General features: G+C 42.0%; 1 protein-coding gene across 1 annotated transcript in view; it reads left to right on the forward strand.

Moving 5' to 3' along the window:
• The first annotated feature begins 242 nt into the window (after window positions 1-242).
• Window positions 243-19,489, forward strand: part of LOC139661453 (kin of IRRE-like protein 3) — a 58,353-nt gene continuing 39,106 nt past the window's right edge. Inside the window, exons 1-3 of the mRNA XM_071539879.1 lie at window positions 243-381; window positions 5,735-5,884; window positions 19,092-19,249. Of these exons, the coding sequence (XP_071395980.1) occupies window positions 243-381; window positions 5,735-5,884; window positions 19,092-19,249 (447 nt within the window). The remainder of the gene's footprint in view (window positions 382-5,734; window positions 5,885-19,091; window positions 19,250-19,489) is intronic.

The following is a 19,489-nucleotide window of genomic DNA, read 5'->3' on the forward strand; positions in this document are numbered from 1 at the left end:
TCAGACTTTGCTGTCACTGAACTTTTATTTATTACATCGTGTCGTGGTTGTATTGAATCTTGAACCCCATATCATGTATCACATCGTATCGTGAGATAAGCATATCGTCCCATCCCTAGTATAAGACGCCACTGGTTCCATTCTTTGACCTTGAGTTTTTATTTTTTGCTTTGTCCACTCTTCCCGAATATATCATAAACATTTCCCCCCTTTCTCTCTTTTGTCCTCAAGGGGTGGAGGCCATGTTTTCCCAGCAGCCCCAGGACCTGGTGGTGGTGGCGGGCCAGCCGGTGACCTTACCCTGCTCCCTCCCTGGTTACCACGGCGTTGTCCTGTGGATCAAAGATGGCCTCGCGCTGGGGGTCGGCAGAGACCTTTCAGGTAAGGAACAGCATTCATCACCCGGGTCGTGTCACCCCTCCTCCATCATGCGCCTGTTTCCACCCTTCTCCATCTCCTTCAACTCCCTCTGCTACTTGCACTCTGTCATCTAGCTGTCACATTCAAATTTCTCCCAGCACTGCTTTTTGTCATTTGAAGACCCTCACTTGTCAACATCCTACCCTCTCCCAAATATATCACTGAGCTGATATATAGAGAAAAGAGATGCCATAATGGTCTTTGGGTTGCTCACTTCAAAACATTTAATGAGTTAAAAAGTGAACAAATCAAGTCAATGAACACAAATGAGTGATCGAGAGAGAGAGACACTCAATAATTGTAACCGAACTGAGTTATAAATTAATTTCTCTCTCGGTGTTAAAGCTCCATCTAATTCTGTGATACTTTGTGTTTGGCAGAGAAGCACAGAAACCCAAATGAAATGTGAAATCAATAATGCCACTGGTCCTTTTCTGGTACTTTAGGCCAGTAAATGGCTTTTTGAAGAGTAGCTCACGTCCTCTAATTACACTGCACCTCTTGTATAATTGCCTTAATTGTTTAATTTGGAGTAAAAGTGACTGGCTGCACCGTCATTTAGTGGCCTGTTGTTACACCACTTGAGGCTTTATGTATTCATGACCTTGATGAATATCAGCAGAACACGTAACGCCTCCGAATAAATATTTACAACCTTTTTAAGCATTTATATCGAATGAGCAAATCCATAAAAAGCGTGGGATACCGGCGTCATTATTGAAATGATGGTTCATTTCCCACCTGAAACGGAGATCCACATGAATCCATGCGCGGCCCTCTGTGCCCTTACAGAGCAATGCAGAATATCAGTCTTTATTATAGAGCTATTGGATTTTCCTCACACACCGCCTCGCCACAACCACTGAGGAATCTATAGCTTGAGTCTAAGAGTAATTGCAATTCTAGGCACGGTTGCACAATATCCAACCGGGGTCGTTTTTAAAACACAAAAGTCTCTTATGATCGGGAATGATTAAATATGTATTCCACTTGAGATCAGGGGTCCGCTACCCTCTGACCTTCAGCGAGTGCTCTAGTAAGCCTGTCCTGTCACCGATAGTGGTCCATAATTAAACCTCAGTGGCTGACGGAGCCCCAATAAAGCCATCCCATTCCCTGGCCAGGTCCTTATCAGGCCCTGGGGAGGCTGAGAGTTTGCAGTAAACAATGGTCCAGCAGTCATAGAGTCTCCTTTGGAGGAAGAGGAGGGAGGAAGGGGAAAGACTTACGATGGCCAGATACAGTACAGTAGAATGGTAGAGAGTGAGAGAGAGAGAGAGAGAGAGAGAGACAGAGAGAGAGAGAGAGAGGGTCAGAGTCAGAGTGGAGCAGAGATTTAGAGTTTATTTTATCTCATTCTATTTTTATTTGTTTAACCAGACAGGTAGATCAAGAACTAATCTCATTTCTGCAGTGGCCGAGATAGAGAAATGAAGAGAGCAGAGAGACAGGAGAGGAGGCAGAGGGGCGCAGGAGTCAGGGGAACAAGCTCGACCCTTAACGACACATCAGTGAATAGTTTAACAGTCATGGACAGGAGGCAGTGATCCTGACCTTAGTCCGTCCCCGCTACCGGTCTTTTCTCTTTATATGGATCAGTGAGCAGACCTAAGATGTAGACGCTTGGAGTGAATCTAAATGCGTGTCTTCCTCTCTTAAGTCTATAAAGAAAAAAGAAATCGCAGTGTTTGTATGAGGGGGAATGTAGTTGCCTGCCTGGAGAAGATAGGTCTCTAAAAAGCAACAGTATGATACGGACAGGGGCTGAGTGCCTTCTATTGAGACGGATGACACTTTTTTGAAATAAAGTGCTCCGCAGCTGTCCTTTTTATCACTCCTGCCTACATAAACAAGCAATGCAGTCGGCAGTAAAAGACTGATGGTACATCCACTGCAAGATGCACACAATGAAAGGAAAAGTGGCAGCTGTATACATAAAAAGTGCGCAGCATCAAATGTTGCGTGGAGCATTTCAATAATATAGGTCTGCTCTGCTATTCATAGAAAGAAGCTGCGTCGGCAACAGCATGCTCCGCCTGGGACCTGTTTCCATTCAGAGGAGCAGTGATTAAACTGAGAGAACTCTTTCACCATTCAGTGCAAGAAATCAGAGCACAAAAGCCAATGATTCCTATCTGTCCCTGAATTTCCTATTCGTTCCCTTTTGTGCCCCGCTTTTCTACTCTAATTAAAGAGAAGTACAGTGGCCCCCAAAGCGGCTCAGATACATACCAATCAATGGCATGAATATGCATGACAGACCGCGAATGTATCTGCTGCGCATGATGATGGCGATTATATACAAAGCACCTACTAGAATTGATTCTAGTAGTAGTGGAATGAATTCTCCAGGAGTGCACACAGTGAATGATTAAAAAAACTAATTGTTAGCATATACTCTGTACTATGTAGGCAGAATACAGGAGACTCACAGGAGGAACTCTTAGACGCTGGCAATTACAGTAGCTGGCAAGCACGTGTCGCTCTTGCCTTGTCTCCTGACAAATTGAATGCTGGTCACCTGTTCTCAGCTGTGGCTAACCTATTTCTATCCCCTAGTGGTTACACTGTGTGAAACATGTTCTATAGGTGAATGCTATAAATCACAAGGCCACACCTCTGCATGTTGTATGCACACACACACACACACACACACACACACACACACATGCACGTACACACACACACACACGCCATTGATCCAGCCCAGAGACAAATCCATTCCTCCCCTGATGGATTCATTACTCCTTAATGGGCCTATTTTACATTGTTTGCTTTGGGTAACACGTTGTGTCTTTGAAATTCACTGAGATCAATGGTCGTTCACAGACACGCATCACATGCACAGAGGTGATCAGTCTTCACGTGTTCCGGTACAAATTTTGTCATATTGAAAAAATAAGGTGGTTATAAGGCAAAAAACACATTAGTGTTCTTTGACATTAAGTAAATCATATAATAATACACTACCGTTCAGAAGCCACCGCATCTGCAATTTATTCTTTTCGGGTGGCTCCAGCTATGAACCAAGAGAAGCACAGAGATGAAACTTCACTGTAACGGAGCCAAATCCCAACACAGCAAAATTATTCTTAGTTGGCCAGAGGCAAAGATGAGGTAATTGACCAGATCAGCTATTTGTGTAACAGAAATGTACATGGCTTGTACCTTTCTACGATGAAGAAACAACAACACAAAAGTGCAGTCGTAGTAAATGGTGCTCCTGCGGTACATGAGCACTCACTGGAAATTAGCTAGACAAAGGTCAGCTCAAGGTCACACCATGCAAAATGCGCAATGATCATTATCCTAGTGATCCTCAATGGCATCATTGCTTCGAATCTCAATCTCAATGAATATAAAATTGAAGTGAAATGGCTCTCTGGGTGACCTTGTGCACATAATGGCAGGTCCTCTATTTTAGGGTGTTATTCTGAGCATGAAAAAGCAGAAAGCTCCTTTTCGTTCAATGGTTATTAATATTATTAATGGGAGCTCTTAGTTGTAATCAGGTCTCTATTAACCTTGTTACATTTACAACCTGCTTTTAGAGTAGCTCAGCTACCACTCAGTGAATGACATATTGTAGCACTAGCAGTAATGTAAGTAATGAAAAATGCAAATTTTTTACCTGTTTTTAACCCTAACTCTTCCCATCAAACATCCGCTGGTGCATTCTACATCTCTTCTCATTGTTTTTGTTTTTTTTGTTTGTTTGTTTGCTTGTTTGTTTGCTCGCAACATATTTTATGCTTATCTGTTCATATTCTCCCTAGCTTTTATGTTTATATTTAGACGTTCTTTTGTCCTTCGCCCTCCCACTGTATAGACCCTTAAGATTAAAGGCTATACATATAAGGATGAAATGCAGAGAGTGGTTTAATCGGCTGTAACTCACCCCACTAGCATAAAATGAGGCCCACTTCATGCTCTATTAAAGGCAATGGGATTCAATGAAGCAGCCGTCAGTAATTGGACTTTCGGCACACAATGGGTTTTGCAAGTAGACGAACTCAAGGACTTACGAGCCGTTAGAGGGCTGCCCAGTCTGTTATATTCCTTTTGGGCGCTAAAACATATAACCTGCCTGTAAAACCTCTATAGTGAAATACCGAAGTGTTTGGGAATCTCTGAAGTGAACATGAGTCATAGCCTGGCCGTTGCTGGGAAATCAATATTTTACCCCCACCCCGACATTCTTTGGAAATGATCCAACCGTCGGGTTGGCACTGATAGACTTTTTGGGTGCTAAGTGAAGAGTGTGGGAGTCAGATGTGTGAAGTTCCTTTTTTATAAACCTCAAAGTTGGAGAGAGGCTTTTTTAAGAGTCTAGTCTTGTTCTGCTGTAAAATCCTCCCAATCCTATCAACTACTTTCATCGTCGATCAATTACTAAAGGACCTCGGGAGGAAAAAGCAATCTTTAGCCGGAAATTCTCAACATTTTGTTGAGTGGAATTTTTATGAACAGGACTTTCTCATTTCATCTCACATATCCACAATAATTAGAACGAGTGAGGGAGAGTAAAAGAGAGAGGCATCACCAGAGACGAGCAATTCCAAAAGCATGAGAAATATCCCATAAAGCTTCCCAGTCAAACACATTCTTCTCCCTGATTATTTGCCCCAGCGGAGGAATGCACTCCACAGCACACTCTCAATGCATATTTGGATAACAGTTGGGGATATCTTTAAAACCACCTGACTTGACTTGTGTAAAATGGCCAGGTCTCTTGGATATTGCTCTGCTTTCTTGCATTATTAAACTATAAATCATTCCGCAGAGCAGTGCTGAAACGTCTCAATCTCTAGCTGTTCCTGTTTACAGATGCAGTAAAATATCATTTCTCCACAAGGCGGGAACCTCCACAGCCACTCATTAACGTTGCCAGGAGTGTTATAAAAATATGTATTTTAAATTTACTGTGCTTGCCTTGTATTAAAGTGCTACGTTAAAATCGCACATGTGTTTTCACGGGCCAAATTACTCACCCACCAACTAATCTATTCTGATGATGCAGCTTAAGTAAATTTAACACACTGAAGCTAATGTTTATTATTTCAACAAAGACACATTTGTTTTTGCATTTACCAATTACAATTAGTAATTTGACACTAAATTGTATTACGTTATTAGTAAGAAACATGTGAACATGTAGCCCACGGATGTTTTTCTTCCCTGTTTGTCCTTTTGTTGTCATTATGAAAAGGTTACACCAAAATCTCAATGCTGAATTTCATTTCTTGCATTTGGCAAGCAAACAGGATACTGATTCTGAAGGTGTTTACAATGAACGATTGTGTTTGTGCTGCAGGCTATCCTCGTTACACAGTGATTGGGGACCACAGTTCAGGAGAGCATCACTTGCGAATCCAGCGTGTCGAGCTGACGGATGACGCCGTGTTTGAGTGCCAAGCTATCCAGGCTGCCTTGAGGTCCCGCCCTGCCCGCCTGACTGTGCTGGGTGAGTGTAGATTAAACAAACACACACACACACACACACACACACACACACACATTTTGCATACCTCCCTATTGTACTAGTGCCATCCACTTCCACTCACTGACTTTTCACTCTCTAGTCACACAGCATTAGCAGCAAATGCACACAAACCAAACGCATAAAGACACAAACAGATGCAACACACACACACACACACACACGCACACACATTCACACACATGCAAGAACGCATACAATATGACAAAACATTCACAGCCTTGTTCAATCTTACAAAGAGAAAAGAGAGAACCAACAAGATATTTTGCGAGAAAAGCATCAAAAAGCAATTGTCTCAACAATCAGCGTTTCCCATCTGGCAGACAGTGTAGAGCATCACTAAACTTTTTCAGACCCTTACGTTCCCACTTTAATTTCCTTCCTCTGCACGTAGCCTCCATTTTCATTATTAAGCCTGAGAGGTTACTGGTTCTTAATTAAACTTTATTGGGTTATCATTCAATGTTGCCAGTTCTGCCTTATTGGGCAGCATTAGCACAATCACTGGCTCACTTCTCTTTTGTGGGCCCTTCCAGCTTCCTGCTGCTTCTCTTTTCCCCTTCCTCTCACCACCTCCCACACTGGTGGATGGGCAATTGCAGGAAAGACAGCAGGAGTCAATGACAGAGCCAGAGAGAACAAGGGAAAAGGAAAGAGGAGAAAAAAAAAGAGGAGGGAGGGAGGGAGAGAAGGGTGTCTGCCACGCAGTATCCTCGCCACGAGCGACTGATCCGCCTTATTGATCCAGCCTAATGAAAAGTGAAACTAACGATTTGTAGGGGAGAATGCAGCAGGAGAAAAGGAGAGAGGGGAAGACAGATTGCGGCCTAACGTCTCTCCGGCTGCCAAGCCCCCTGCAAATGGATATGAATGAATAATTATGAATACTTCTACAGAGGGCTAAAAATGGGGTCTGTGGCGGCTTCACTTTCCACCTTCCCCTGCTATCTCCCTCGCTCTCCAGTCGTTCAGCCCCTTCAAAGTTTACCTACTCTGAATCATCAGTGTTGTTCGCAGTAACTTGGTCGTTTGATCACAGCGCCAAGGACAGGGGGAGGAGAAGAGTCTCCAATAATTCAGGATGCACATCCATACACCGTGCTTACCAAGGTCATTGTCGATTGGATTTGATCAATTCAGGCATTAAACTACTTTTACTCTCGTGCTTTTTAGGTATCAAAATGAATGTCAACCAAATGTCATGATTAATGGTGTAATCTTTAGCCTGCTTAGTATACTTTGGAGATTTCAGAAGTCTGAAAAGAGTGAGGACAGCTGCCATACCTGGGTCTAAAAGAGTAAATACTGCACAGAATTCGTATTGTCCCGAAGCTGCAAACCCCCACCCACCTGCTACGCAAAGTAATTAAAAAAAACACAAATAATTTGCAATTTGCCTGGACTGCGAGCTGCGTAGCGGGAAATACAGTAGTTTCCTATTCAAGGCCCTAACAAAATGAGTCATCGACAATGAAAAAGCGGAACCATTTATTCCAGCTCCTATTTGGCTGATTGAGGGTGAGAGAGTTTATCATTCCTCCCCATAAGCCTCCGATAGAAGACGTTTGTTTAATCCCCCGCCGAGCCGGCTGACTCCTGAATGCACTGCCAGGGAGAACCCTAGGCTGACACACACGCAAGGTAATGGGAGAAATATATGCAAGGCCTGTGTCACTGCAAACTCCAAGCTGTCAATTACCTGCCAGTGGTGACAGAGTGTGTCTATCGACTTGGAAGACAGCTACGGCCCCACACACCTACGCACGCACACACACACATAGATACACACGCTATATGCTTACGTACACACCAACACCCCCCCCCCCCCCCCCCCCACACACACACACACACACACACACACACACAGTCTTCCTTCTCCTACCTGACAGCAGAATAAATCTAAAACTCTCCCCTTCATCTTTCATAACTCAATATCGGCCCAAGCTCCTCTCTGCGTCATATCAGAGGAACTTTTCTCCTCTTGACTTTGATAAGCACAGAAAACCCACAACACAGACACTGAGTAACACTTAGAGAAAGACCTTCTCCACTAGCAAAAAAAAATAAAAATAAGCCTTTTCCATGCACATCTTTCTTCTTCTCTCCTTGATCTGCTAAGTTTGTCCTTGAAACGCTCATAGTTCACCGGAGCCAAAGATGTAAAGTCTCTCCGCTGACCTTAATTAGCCTGCACATTTGTGATCATAAAACGTCCAATCAGGAGGAAAGTCCCTTATTGAAGAGAGAATTATGCTCAGCAAGTACATCAAGTAACGAGGAAAATGAAAGTGGAAAACAATGAACACATCAACATTCATCCACAGAAAAAGAAGTTCCTGGATCAAAAGGCTCCGGCTGGTGAGCGTCCACCGTCTGAGACCATGCGTAGCTTGCAGGCTTACCCCCAGATGCCAAAGGAGAATCAAGGTCTTGTGAATTAGTCATGAAGGTGGAGAATGGAGGGTTTCTGGTCCAAAAAAGACCCCCGAGGCTAATTATATCCCCCGCAGCAAGTTGGCACTGCTCCAAACCTTTGCTCTAATGTGTTCACCTTGGTCTGGGACCACTAGAACGAAGGGAAGGGAGATCACCACTGTTTGATTAAGGTCTTTAGCTCGGAATCGGTCCAAGGAGCTTGTTCATCGTTTTCACAAAGGAAAATGTGTTGCGTTCATTGTCATGACGGAATGTGGCGTCACTGCTGACATTTTAATATCATCTTTCTGTCTTAAACACTTTTTGTTTCTCTGTCTCCATCTCTCTATCTCTCTCACTCTCTTTCTCTCGGTCTATCTCAACCTTTGAATCATTACTAGTTAATGCAGAGCCATGGATTTCTCTGATTACTGAATTTGCTCTCCAATATGAAAAACTACATTAAAGGGATGCACAGTAATGTGCAAAGTAATGCCGACAGGCTTTGTACATCCATAAGTAATCTCTGTTAATTGAAGTTTTGAAATTGCCCATAAGGAGATATTTACTTTGCCAAAGATTAACTCAAAGAGAACAGAGTTGCCTAGATGAGTCCTCAATATTACATTCGTTCTCAAGCAAATCATTAATTAGAGTTGAACTGCTACGGGTGTAGTCTGTTTCTTTAGTAATAATTACAGGTTTTCTCGCATCACAAGCTCCTTGACAGTCCTCTAACCTTTGTTTGTCACTTTATCTTGAGGCTCACAGCTCTCAGATTATTAATTTATAATTACAAGAGAGCAAGGGATGTGAAAAAACATTGCCTTCCAAAAGTATACTAAGGGCAAGCAAGGGTGATCAGCTTGGTTTATTTTCAGACAGGCGTTTGTCAAACGTTTTATAATTATTTACTTTACTTCTGGCTCTGCCCAGTGAAGGGTCATGAAATATATCAGAGCATGCTATTGAGATCAAATAGAGGCTTTTAAAGCTTTTAATAGATCACTTAACTGAAAACAGACAAAATGTAGTTTACAAAGCTGTATAATACATTAAGAGCAAACATCTCTCTTTACTTAATGCAAACAAAAACACATTGTCGCCGTAAAGCTTTATCATTGTACCTAGGTGTGTTATAAGTTGGTTATTTTTTTCAACAGGAGGTGTTATAATACATTGTAAACATATTAACATATAAGCCAATATAAGCAAATATTAATAAAAAAAGATTACAAATGATCTTTACAAGCGCTTATGAATCATTGTTGGTGTATAGATAGTGTCAAAAGACATTATAAAGGTTTCAATAGGTTTAAAATGATCACCAAATTTTATAACTACACTCATAATGTAGTTAATACATGAGCATGTACTTCATCAAAAGCATTACCTAATTTCCAAATGTTTGTTAAGAGCGGTTGCCAATCATGAGGAAGCATGCTGTATTGATTTTAAAATAGTCTAAACGTTCTGGCACTCATTATGTTTGCCAATGTGACAAACCGCATCCATCTGGTACCCGGGTTAAAAAAAAAATACTGATAATTATTTGCAGATATTAATTTACCCAGCCTGAGAGTGAGTATATGTTTTATAATGCCGACCTCATGTCTGCACCTACTCTCACTCTGCTGGGAGGTGACTGACTGTCTCCAGCATGGCGTTTTGTAGCTTTTTACATCTGGACCTAGCCCTTGGATCCAGCTCGTCCTCTTGTAAAATTGAGTTGTACAGCTGAGGCGGGTGGTGGGTGAAACCTCAAAGATCATGAATGCAAGTCATTTTTCAAAATTACTCGCATTCATGAGCACAGCATGGCGCCGGTCTTCTTACAAAAATAATTTAGAGCATGCCATTTCAATGAGCCATTCTGTTGTTATTTGAAGTTATTTTCCTGCATTGTCAATGTTTTGGACACAGCACCAACAATATTCATGTAGACAAAAGCCCAAGGGTATCTTTTTTGTTGTCGTTTCAAATTGCAAAAGCTGAATCAGCCTTTTTGTGTGGATAAATCTGAATTCATTATTTCTCAAGGATCACAATGTCATCCCCTCAATAATAGAGGTGAACTTTCAGGAAAAAAAGGAAACACCAAGGAACTAAAAGATGTCATGCTGCAAACAAGACACAACAACTGTTCCACACAATTCAATTCATTGTTTGTTTATTTCTTACATGGTATTGGGAAGTGTATGTTTGTGTGTGTGCGTATGTGCATATGTGTCTGAGTGCATGTGTGTGTGTATGTGTGATGTCTGTCTGTGAACATTTATTCTCTTTATTTCATCATTTAAACTAATTGATGAGAATCTCTCTCTCTCTATCTCTCTTTCTCTCTCTCTCTCTCTCCCTCCCTCTCTCTCTCCTTCTCTCTCTCTCTCCCTCTGACTGATGCTCTAGGACTGGTGTGTGTGCCAAAATCCGAGATACTCAAATGAAAATTTTGCAACACTCCATTTAGCAGTTCACAAAGAAAAAAAAAGAAACTATCTTTTGTGCCTCCTGTGTATGTAACCAATTTGTCTCTTACAAAAGTCAATTTAGGTCTAGCCAAGCATCTCTGCTGAAGTGAAAAGAGATAAGGTGTCCTAATCGGCAGTCATTTTGGGGAGGAAATGTGGCTGTAACATTTATATTACTCTGCCTTTTCCGCCATTTCGTCTGAAACACGAGATGGGATGATAACTACATCTATGATATCAGAGAGGCTGTGAACAGGTGCATGATTATGGTAGACAGACTGTATGTAGGATGGGTTTTTTTTCCAAATGTTTTAACAGAAGGAGGAGAAGTGACACGAATACATCTGTGCTTTGCAGAACAACAGCACCAACTGTGTGCAGTTTGTTGGGCTTTTGATTCACACTATATAAGTTTGCCGCTGCTAATTGTAATTGTCCTTCCCCAACTAATGATTGACGTGAAGAAAAATGTAAAACTGTCGGCATTGATTGGCAGATCCTTGAAAGAGAAGCATTTTTTTGTACTTACCAGAAAGAGATATTTAAGTAACTGTGCTTTTGGAATTCAAAGACCACCAGCACTAAACACACACACACACACACACACACACACACACACACACACACACACCGCAATATAGCACTACACAGCCGGGTGGTGAGCAGCAATGTCAGTACCCACCCAATCTGTGGAGAGCAGCTTTTGGGGCTGCACATGGCTGCGCTGTGACGGAGCAGGCTCTGCATGCCTCTGACAGCTCTGGCATCTCCCCACCCCTCATCTTCCTTATCCGCATCATCCTCATCCTCATCCTCCCTTCCCCCCGCTCCTCTATACGGCCCCGCTCAGTTGGTAGATCATGGCTCTAGCACTACCACGGTTAAAGGATTGATTCTCACTGAGGTCATTCATGGTAAAAAAAAAATTAAAAATTGCACTCATGGTGCTGTAAGAAAAAAAGTGCATAAACAATAAATAATAGCATATACTGTACTTCCCACTCCATCTCCTCCTTCTTTTCCCCCATCCCCCTTTCATTCCCATCCCATCTTCCTTTCCCTCCACCTCAACAGTATATATTTTCCTTCATCTATCCCACATTTGCGCCTTTTCCCACTATCTGCCTCTTTACCCCTCAGTAAGTGGCCAACATACACTTCCAGATTCCTGCACTCAACAATCTTCTGCTGCTTGTTCATGTCTTGTACACATGTAGCAGTGTCTGCCATGCTGATTCTGATAGCCATCACTACTTGCTGGTTGTTGAAAATTGAGAATCCATGGAAGAGAGCTGGGTGAAATGTGCTCATCTCTGTCTATCTCTCTCACTCTTTTTTTCCCGTTCATTCATTGTTCCTTCTCTCTCTGTGTCTGGTGTGTGTGTGTGTGTGTGTGTGTGTGTGTGCGCACATACACACATGGCTCAGGATCTTGTGGCTTTCAAACAGGTGTACAATGACAGCACTTGAAGAAGGCCGGTGATTTGGGCCAGTGAGCCACGTATGTCTCCTGTATCCACCTGCGCTGGGTATTCCTCTCCTCTCCCTTTTGTCTTCTTTTTTCCTGATCTATCTATCACAAACTCCGCAAGCTGTCGCGACGGGGTGACAGGCGGCCCGCGCGAGCATTCTTCCGAAATAGACGGGCAAGTCGGGATCCTCATTGTTGTTCAGGACACGTCTGCCAAAGCACAGCACTACAGCAAGCTACATTGCCAGCCTCCCCTCCCCTACATCATCCCGCTCCTTGTGAGGAGAGCGCTCTCATTCATTCGCCGCCAAATTGCTTTTTCTCCCTTGCTCACGCTCCTGGAAAGCCGAGGTGCACGTAGGATTTCATTGGCTGGTTTGGGGAATGTTCCCCAGCATCGGTTTGGCCACTAATCACCCAGCAGGTTCACCATCGGCAAAGCCAGTTGTTACCAGACCAAAAGTGGACTTCTCGGCCAATTACAATGCGTGCCATCAGCTTCCCCTCAGACCAATTTAAGGTTTTACGGAGGTGTTTGGACAATTGATATGTATCGCGGGACAAAAGGCAGCTTTATGACCCCCAGGTTTATTCAGGCCCCCTCTTGGAGGCGACAGACTTACTGCCTTGCGCTGTTGGGTTAATTACACATCGATATGCTTCAGTCTCATTTATGGATATCTTTGATTATGCACTAAAATTAAATGATCTCACTGAAATCCAGTCTTTCTGACTTCACTGTTTTCTTTCTCCGATTGAGGCGTCCAAGGTAGGGTTTATGGTCAGAAATGTCTTGGAGCAGTAGACTGGGAGGAATACATGAAATGAACCCCAAGTCTTATCTCAGACTGGATGAGATGATGCAATTCCATTAAATTCTAGCGGTGTTAAAATGAAACAGTGGCATCACCTCTCTGACGGATAGGGATATATAGGCTAATGTGAGTTGTGACAGACAGGCCAATGGAGTTTCTCCTTCAACCTCTGGAAATGATTGCTTAGAGCATAAACATGTGAAATTGCCTGGCATAACCACTAACAAGTAGCCTTGGGTCAAAGTAACCGCACAAAATCCTTTAAGATGATGAAAGTTATAAACTCGCTAAATTTGGCTGTATCTTAGACCTGTTTTAAATTCTTGCTCTTCTGCTGATACCAGATGTCTTGGCTGTTTGATCAGTGTGAACGAGCAAAAACCACAATATCTTTTCTTAATTGATCTCCTATTGATTAATCTGTATCAAAAGCTGTAATCACTTGTGTTTGTGTGTGTGTACATGTCCATGTGTACAGAACGCATGCAAGAGCGAGTGTACGTTTTGTGAAAGTGTTGAATGGGATTACATTATCCCCATGTTAAAAGTGGTGAGTGGAGCAAGGTTTGCAGCAAGTCAGCCCTCTAATTAAAGGGGAGCGATCAATCCGAACCGCTGACCGTACTACTTATGCCAAATCCATCGAATGGCCGCAGTAAAGTGCTAATTTAGAACCATTAGGGACTGCCGAGTTTGCAAACAGCCCAGTAATGATGATGGCTGATTCAAGTTCAAGGCCTGGCCTTTGTATAACTGTCAGACCTGGCGGTCATAGGAAGCAGGCTCATTGGAAGATCTCAGCTGAAGAGAAAGAGCTTAATATCTACTCAAATCTATTTGTCCAGGTCATTCATTTATATTCAGTGGATGTTGGGCTGCAGAGACAAAGGTATGGGTGCATGGCGGAGGCAGCAAAGCATGTCCTTCTCCTCCTTGTCTGTTTGCCATTCACCCTCAGTGCCGGCAGGCAGCCCTCCAGAGGACACGACCCGAAAGTGTAGCGGCGCTCTGTTTGATCTGCCAATGACCTCCCCGCTTATGGAGCTCCACTGTGCATTAAATCACAACCTCTCTTGCACAATACACTAAAAATGTGTCCATAAAAATAGGCAATTAAGAATATTCAGGTCAAGAGGAAGCCATATCGTGAATTTTTGAAACGGTCTTTGAAGGTATAACCCTGCTGAACATCTATTGGTTGTTTCTCATGAACATGTTGCATCCATTTAGAGACCTTGATAGTGTTTGAACATGTGAAAAGAAGGGAGGACCATTTACCTTGAGAGAGGGTTAAAAGCCTCTAATTTCTCTTTCTGTATGTTTGAGAAGACATTGTCACATGTTAGCAATAACAGGAAAACAAAATCCACTCACTCGGTTGTGTGGTGAGTATTCAAGTCTGTGCCATGTCAGTCATATACTGTTGAGTTCTCTTTTCCAATTTGGCCCATCAAAAAATTGTCAATTTTGCATGTGCCTTATATGCTTGACATCCAATTAATGTTTCAGCAGTGCGTGTGTGAGTGAGCACTGACAGCATGCCAATAACACTGGATCTTTGCAATCAATTGTGACCATGCCATCACTGAGCATCACATTTTGTTCTTTTTTTTTTTTACCAACAAATCAGAGAGCTCTCTCAAGAGGCCCAGCTCATAATGCTTTTCACATGCTCCCAGTCTCATTTGCATACCGTGCAGTAGTTCTATTCTTAGGATAAGGATAAACTAAAACGATCTTCTTGACCTTGCTTCCAATCGCTGCTAAAGGACCAGAAGGTGACCATATTCTCACAAAGATTCTTTCTTACTTGCCTAGATCAGCATACTCCGTTGTCTGATCTGCTAGTGCTGACCTGAGATTCCTCTGCCTCTCCCTTCCCTTTGCATATTAATGAAGACCACATGAAAGGGTGTTCGAACAACCGACCAGAATAAACACTGCATTTCAAACTCAAACACTCTACTCTCTGAATAGGGAGCCATGAGTGGGTATTGTCTTTAACATACATAGCTTACAGTGTTACAGTGTAAACCTAGTGTTTTCTTACTCAGACTCAACTGGTGAAAAGTTGAGACTTTACTGTTCCCACACTGCTCTTATTCATACTTAGTCATTCAAAGTGTGTGGTACTGATGTCTAGGACATCTAATAACTTGGGGAGGCACAGATTTTCCATGTTTGTTGGGCACTCATTTTATGTAATGGAAAGACATTAGTCATAAGAGCAAAAGATCAAAACACCTCCATGTGCTAATCAACTGAGGCACTTGAAGACTGAAGATGAGCTGGTTTTTGACAGGTAACCGGAGTAAGCGATTGCTGTGCAGGTCTAATCGCAATGTCCCTCTCCAAATGGTACTTATATTAAAAATCGTATCATATTAATTATCATAATATAGCCACAAGCGGCGATTGAGGGGTCCAAGCACAATTTGGTAAGACAGACAGATGGGTAGAAAGAAGGTAGAAAGACACACAAAAACTGACATGTTGTGAAGATCAATCATGCAGTCTAACAAGTTCATAATTTCAACCACATTGTTGAAGTTATTCACAATGGCCAGACTTTGTATTAGAACACATACCGCTTGTTCTTTACAACTAATGACTTCAGAAAGGACAAGCCTGGATTTCAAACAACAACTTTCCACACAAGGGGCAGACACTTTACCTACTGAGCTAAACTCCTGTTACAGGGTTACTGAGGAGAAAATAACTAAGGGGAGAAGTATTGTGATACTGCAGCCTATGATTGACAGTGCTAATCACTTTATAAAACACTGTAGTACTTTCCATTAACAAATAAAACAATACTAAATCACACGGACCAGAAAGCCGCTGCTGCACTGCTCTCTATGGGTTGAAAGGTCTGGCCACACCCCAATCAGGTGTTTGCCATTGACAGATGATGTCAAACACCTGCTTTGAGTTTTCTGCACTGTGTCATTTAGTGTTGATTTACTTTTCATGAAACTTCAGAACAGTCACAGTTTATCAGGGACTTGAACTCACAACCTTGTGGTCCAAAGACCAAAGCTTTACCACTCTGCCAACTTCCCCTTTGCTGTGTGTGACAGTGGGGAAAACTGAGTAGTGGGTGGAACTTGCAACCCACCTGCCAATTTTTGGTGTTTCTAGGTCTTACGGTTTTTGCTGCACAAACACTTTTAGCAGAGAAAAATAATAATAAAAATAAATTTTCACAGGGTCACAAAAGGCAACCTTCAACTTAATATGACCTCAATAAGCACTTGAAAACATACCACATGCATGAATTGCTATATTATTAGCAAGTAGAACTTGGCCAACTGGGACCTTTCTATCCCCAGAGAAGGTGACTTACTGACTGCACCACTGGGGAGACATGGTTTCCACACACCTTCTCACAAATTGAGGCAATGACATCACATAAGATATTGAATATCACTGCGGACTCACAGTTTGACTGATCTGAACACCCTTTGAAAAACTTGATATCTACCATCTAGAGAATGTCTGTGTCAATTTTGGTAGCATATGAATGAAGACTTGTGGAGATATAGATGTTAATTGATTTTGCATATTTTGAAAAATATAGAGTGACAGACTTCTGAATTGACCATAGGTTGCAGTAAGGCAAACTTTTGTCACAATTCAGTGGGTGTGCTGAAAAAATTTCAGCTCTGTAGGACGTACGGGTGATTTATTTAGATTTTTTGAATTTTGGAATGTGAAATGGCTAGAAATTTTGATTTGTTGTAATAAGCCATGCCCACTTCAATCAATCATTACCAAATTGTATGCATCGACTGAGTCATGACCCTAGATCGTGCGAACCGAATTTCGTACGAATCCATGTAGCCAATTACGAGATATAAACTTTTTGCATTTATAGCGCCCACTAGTGGTAGAGTTGAAAATGCTTTTGGGGGTGTATTCACGCAACACTTCCTAACATGTGTTTAAAATTTGGCTTAATTTGATGAATGGTTAATGAGTTATGGGCAATTTAGTGTTATGGCGTGTTTCGTTTAAAGTTTATTGGTCAATAAAAGCCAAACCATTTGACCTATCAATAACCTTTATAAAACTTTGAAAGAGGACGGTCCCAAGATTCTCCACAGCAAGTTTCATGTGAATTGGATGAATGGCCTAGGAGGAGTTTCTTAAATAATTCAAAATAGCGGACAATGCAATATGGTGGACATTGAAAGTGGTATATGGGTTGGACTCGGCACATTCCATAGAATCTAGGAACACAAGAATTTTCAGTCTACAACACACGGTTCAGAAGTTACTGGCCAAAATGTAAAGTTGCTTGTTATAGCGCCACCATCTGGCCAATGTGCATGGGCTGCCTTGCCTGAGTAGCGGTGCACCGTAGGAGCCCACCTGCCAAATATGGCTGCTGTAGGACTTACGGTTTCTGAGCTGCAGACACTTTTAGTGGAGAAAAAGAAAGAAAGAAAGAAAGAAAGAATAATTCCAGCAAATACAATAGGGTTCCAGCACTACGTGCTTGGACCCCTAATTATCAAGTGACAACAAACAAACTTGACAATTTGCGAAACAAACTAGCTCTACATTGCAAAGTAAATGTAATATATTTACACTTAAAAACTCATGGGATCTATTTATCATCAAAAAATGCACTTAGAACTTACAACTAATACTGAGCTAAGTAACAAAGTGTTGACAATGTATAATTAACTTCCAAGAAAAGTGAGAAAGTATATGCACACCTTTCTGACTCCAAGCTCTCATTTATGTCTTTTCTATAACAGCCCTTTTATACTTACCGTCATTAAATGTACAATACAGTAAGCCTAATTCCCTTTTCTCTTTTCACTCATCTCAATGCTGTTTGACAACATAGATCTAACCCTTACTAACCTTCCTTCCAATCATGACGCTCTTGCAAGGGAATATGGCAGCTGCCTGCAGCCTTTGATTTCATCTTGCCCCAGATCTGCATTGTAATGAGCACTCAGGTCAATCAATAATTCACTGCAGTTTGACTGAAAAAAAAAAAAAAACGATGATCAGTTCATGGGTAAAATAGGAAGAGGAGTTTGATCAGTGCCATTTAGAAGCAAGAGCACCACTGTTATGTGATGCTGTCTTTTCTGTTTGTCTGTTTGAATGTGTGTTTATGTCTGTGTGTCTGGGGGTGGTGAATTCATAAGACTGAATTGCTTTAATTGCTATCATCTATACTGTAGAAGTCACATCTGCTTTGAATAAGATGGCAGAGTTGATAGTTATTTACAGTGTGACATTTGTCTTGTGCAAGGCTTTGCCGTGCCTTGTGCGATCCACTGTTAGTTTTGCATTATGCACAAGGTAAATAGATGTCTCTCTGAGATATGATTGCCTTCACTGAATGAGTGACCATGAATCACTGAGACTTCAATTTTGCAATGCAAATTCCCCATGTTTGTTGGTCGATAGTTTTATGTAATAGAGAGGCATTAGAAACCCAAAAAGATAGTTTGTATACAATAAACTTAAGCATTTCCCTATTCGGCATTTTAAGTACTCTCATTTCATGGGAATTAACCGTCTGAGGTGGTTATGTTCCGTGCAGTTAAACCCTTGCAGGTGCCATTTGTAATTAGCTTTGTCTTTTCAAGTTCATCATATTTTTTGAATGTCACTGCAGATGCAATATCCCAGACAAATAAGACAGATGAATATAAAAATAAAATTACAGAAGACATTACACGCTGTCGCATTTTTTATTCCATTATAACATTATTCTGCACCCACCAAAACCAAAACATATTACATAGCACATAATAACTCATCTTTATTAAATGTCTACATATATTACCAACAGTTCACATTATCTCTTCCCCATGAATTACATGTTCTATTGATTTGTTAACAATTAATATGAATACATGGATTATTATATAATTTTAACACAAATATTTATAGTTAACGCATCCTCTCTCTCTCCCTCCCTCCCTCCCTCTCTCCCTCCCTCCCTCTCTCCCTCTCTCTCTCTGTCTTGTTAGTTCCCCCTGAGGACCCAGTGATCAGTGGGGGGCCGGTGGTGAGCCTAAGGGCCGGTGACCCGCTCAATCTGACCTGCCATGCCGACAACGCCAAACCAGCGGCCTCGATCATCTGGATCCGCAACGGAGAGGTCCTCAACGGGGCCATGTACTCCAAGGTAAGCATAGAGGTGTGTGTCATACAAGGTTTTCAGACAGGCTGGGGATGGGGTGGGGGTGGGGGTGGAGTGACAGGTGGTATTGCGGCTGTGCATTTATTGGCTTCCACAGACAACCTAAGACGGAGAATGAAAGGGACAAAAAAACTGTTAATTAATTTATCATCTTGCATTTCTTGTTTTGCTGTGAAGAACCACTGAAAGAGCGCTACGCGATATGTCAGAGTGATTGCCTGAGCC

This window comes from Centroberyx affinis, unplaced genomic scaffold (assembly GCF_046629955.1).
Source record: "Centroberyx affinis isolate AG114_WGS23_722 - 3 ecotype Tasmania unplaced genomic scaffold, CSIRO-AGI_Caff_v1 ptg003530l_1, whole genome shotgun sequence".
Classification (NCBI taxonomy): domain Eukaryota; kingdom Metazoa; phylum Chordata; class Actinopteri; order Beryciformes; family Berycidae; genus Centroberyx; species Centroberyx affinis.